The sequence below is a fragment of the Buceros rhinoceros genome, unplaced genomic scaffold (genome assembly GCF_000710305.1).
Source record: "Buceros rhinoceros silvestris isolate BGI_N320 unplaced genomic scaffold, ASM71030v1 scaffold27258, whole genome shotgun sequence".
Lineage (NCBI taxonomy): Eukaryota > Metazoa > Chordata > Aves > Bucerotiformes > Bucerotidae > Buceros > Buceros rhinoceros.
Window position 1 is genome coordinate 4,925 of NW_010425569.1, and position 1,811 is coordinate 6,735.

The following is a 1,811-nucleotide window of genomic DNA, read 5'->3' on the forward strand; positions in this document are numbered from 1 at the left end:
TGGGGGGCTGGAACGGTGCTCGGTAGAGAGGCAGAGCAGGAGCATGCCAGTGATGCCCTTGACAGCGGTGCAGATAAGAAGCTGTTTGAGGTGAAGCGCAAGGACCAGATGAACGCACTGAAGAACCTGATCGAGCTCAATGACGTCAACCAGCAGTACAAAATCATTGACATCATGCTCAAGGGACTCTTCAAAGTGAGCCACAGCACGGGCCACACTCCAGGCTCAGTGTGGCATGGGGCAAGGGAGGGCGGGCAGGAGAAGAAGGGAGGGCCGAGGCATCTCCATGGGGTCAAAGAGCTGGGTGGGCAGCGGGGCGGCTGGGGCAGACCTCCAGGATACAGGGAAGGGCCGGCAGGACAGGGTAGTAACCGAGGGCTCTGGCAGGTGCTGGAGGACTCCCGGGCTGTGCTCATCGCTGCCGATGTGCCTCCTGATGGGCCTTTCCCTCAGGACGAGAAGATAAAGGATGGTAGGTCCTCTCTGGTCCTTACCCCCCACCCTTTTCTAGTGCTCTGATTGTCGTTGCTGACGTTCCTCCTAGTATCTGCACTGGGATAGGTACGAAGCCCTGTGTACCCAGACCAGACCTGGGCTGGTCCTTGTCTGTTGGGGACACTGTTGTTGTCTTCGTGACCAGTTTATACTGGGGAGCCTGCCCATTTCCCCTTAGCCTCCCCACCTCCCAGCTGAGATGTAGGTGTCGGTGGCATGGGGCATGTGTGCTGATGGAACTGGTGGCTGTCCTTGCAGCATACTCCCACGTGGTGGAGAACACCGCCTTCTTCGGGGATGTCGTCCTGCGCTTCCCCAAGATTGTGCACCACTACTTCGACCGCAACTCCAACTGGAACAGCCTCATCCGCTGGGGCATTGGCTTCTGCAACCTGACGGGCGTGTTCGAGCAGGGACCCCACTCCCAGGTCCTAGGGCTGGTACGGCTCCTGATCCTCACCGTGTGCTGTGTCCTCTCTCTTCTGCTGGGGCTGAGGGATGGGGGAAGAGCATGGAGAGGGCTGATGGGGAGGAGGGAACCCTGGTCACGGAGGTGGGGTGCAGGTGGGAGGCACTGCTCCCTGATGCGGTCTCTGCTCCACAGATGGCTCAGGAGCTGGGAATCAGTGAGAAATCACCGGATTACCGCAATCCCTTTAAAACGGACCACTCTGAGGTAGGGTGGCAATGCTGCCAGCTCCCCCGTGGGCTTTCCTGTCACAGCTCCCTGTGGGCATCCGGCTGGGGAAGGGAACGGGTGGCTTGGTGGGGAATGGCCAAAACCACCCAGCATGTTGAATTTCCCGGCTGGGCTGCATTCAGCTTCAGGCACTGGGTGCCATCTCCCCCCCTTCCTATGGCTTCCTGCTCCATGGGAACGTCAGGACCCCATTTGCCTTGTGCTGCATCTGACTGCAAGCCCCTTGGCACTGTGGAGCTTGCATGTTGGCTTCAGTGGGTTTGGGGAGGGTTATGCCCCTGGGAGGCTGCAGGGTCTGCCCCATGCTGACCTCCTGCTGTCACCCTGCAGTTTTTCCCCAGTGCCGACACCTTCCAGAAGGCACTGCGGGAGGAGGAGAAGCGGAGGAAGAAGGAGGAGAAGCGGAAGGAGATCCGCAAGGGCCCACGCATCTCCCGCTCGCAGTCGGAGCTGTAGCACAGGGGGCCTGCGCCTCGTGGTGGGGGCAATGTGGCCAGGACGTGGAGCTCCCAGGACTCCCAGCAGCCAGGACTCCCTCTCGGCAGCCTTGGGCCAGTGCCTGGCGGCCCCCTTTCCGTTTGTGCCATGGGTTTTATTTTGTTGCCTTTCCCTTTTG

At 60.2% G+C, this 1,811-nt stretch overlaps 1 protein-coding gene across 1 annotated transcript in view; it reads left to right on the top strand.

Annotated features, from left to right (window-relative positions):
• Positions 1 to 1,668, top strand: part of CCDC134 (coiled-coil domain containing 134) — a 2,660-nt gene extending 992 nt beyond the window's left edge. Inside the window, exons 2-6 of the mRNA XM_010141204.1 lie at positions 74 to 195; positions 388 to 472; positions 754 to 935; positions 1,100 to 1,171; positions 1,526 to 1,668. Coding sequence (XP_010139506.1) covers positions 74 to 195; positions 388 to 472; positions 754 to 935; positions 1,100 to 1,171; positions 1,526 to 1,651 — 587 coding nt within the window. The 3' untranslated portion in view covers positions 1,652 to 1,668. The remainder of the gene's footprint in view (positions 1 to 73; positions 196 to 387; positions 473 to 753; positions 936 to 1,099; positions 1,172 to 1,525) is intronic.
• The last annotated feature ends 143 nt before the right edge of the window (positions 1,669 to 1,811 follow it).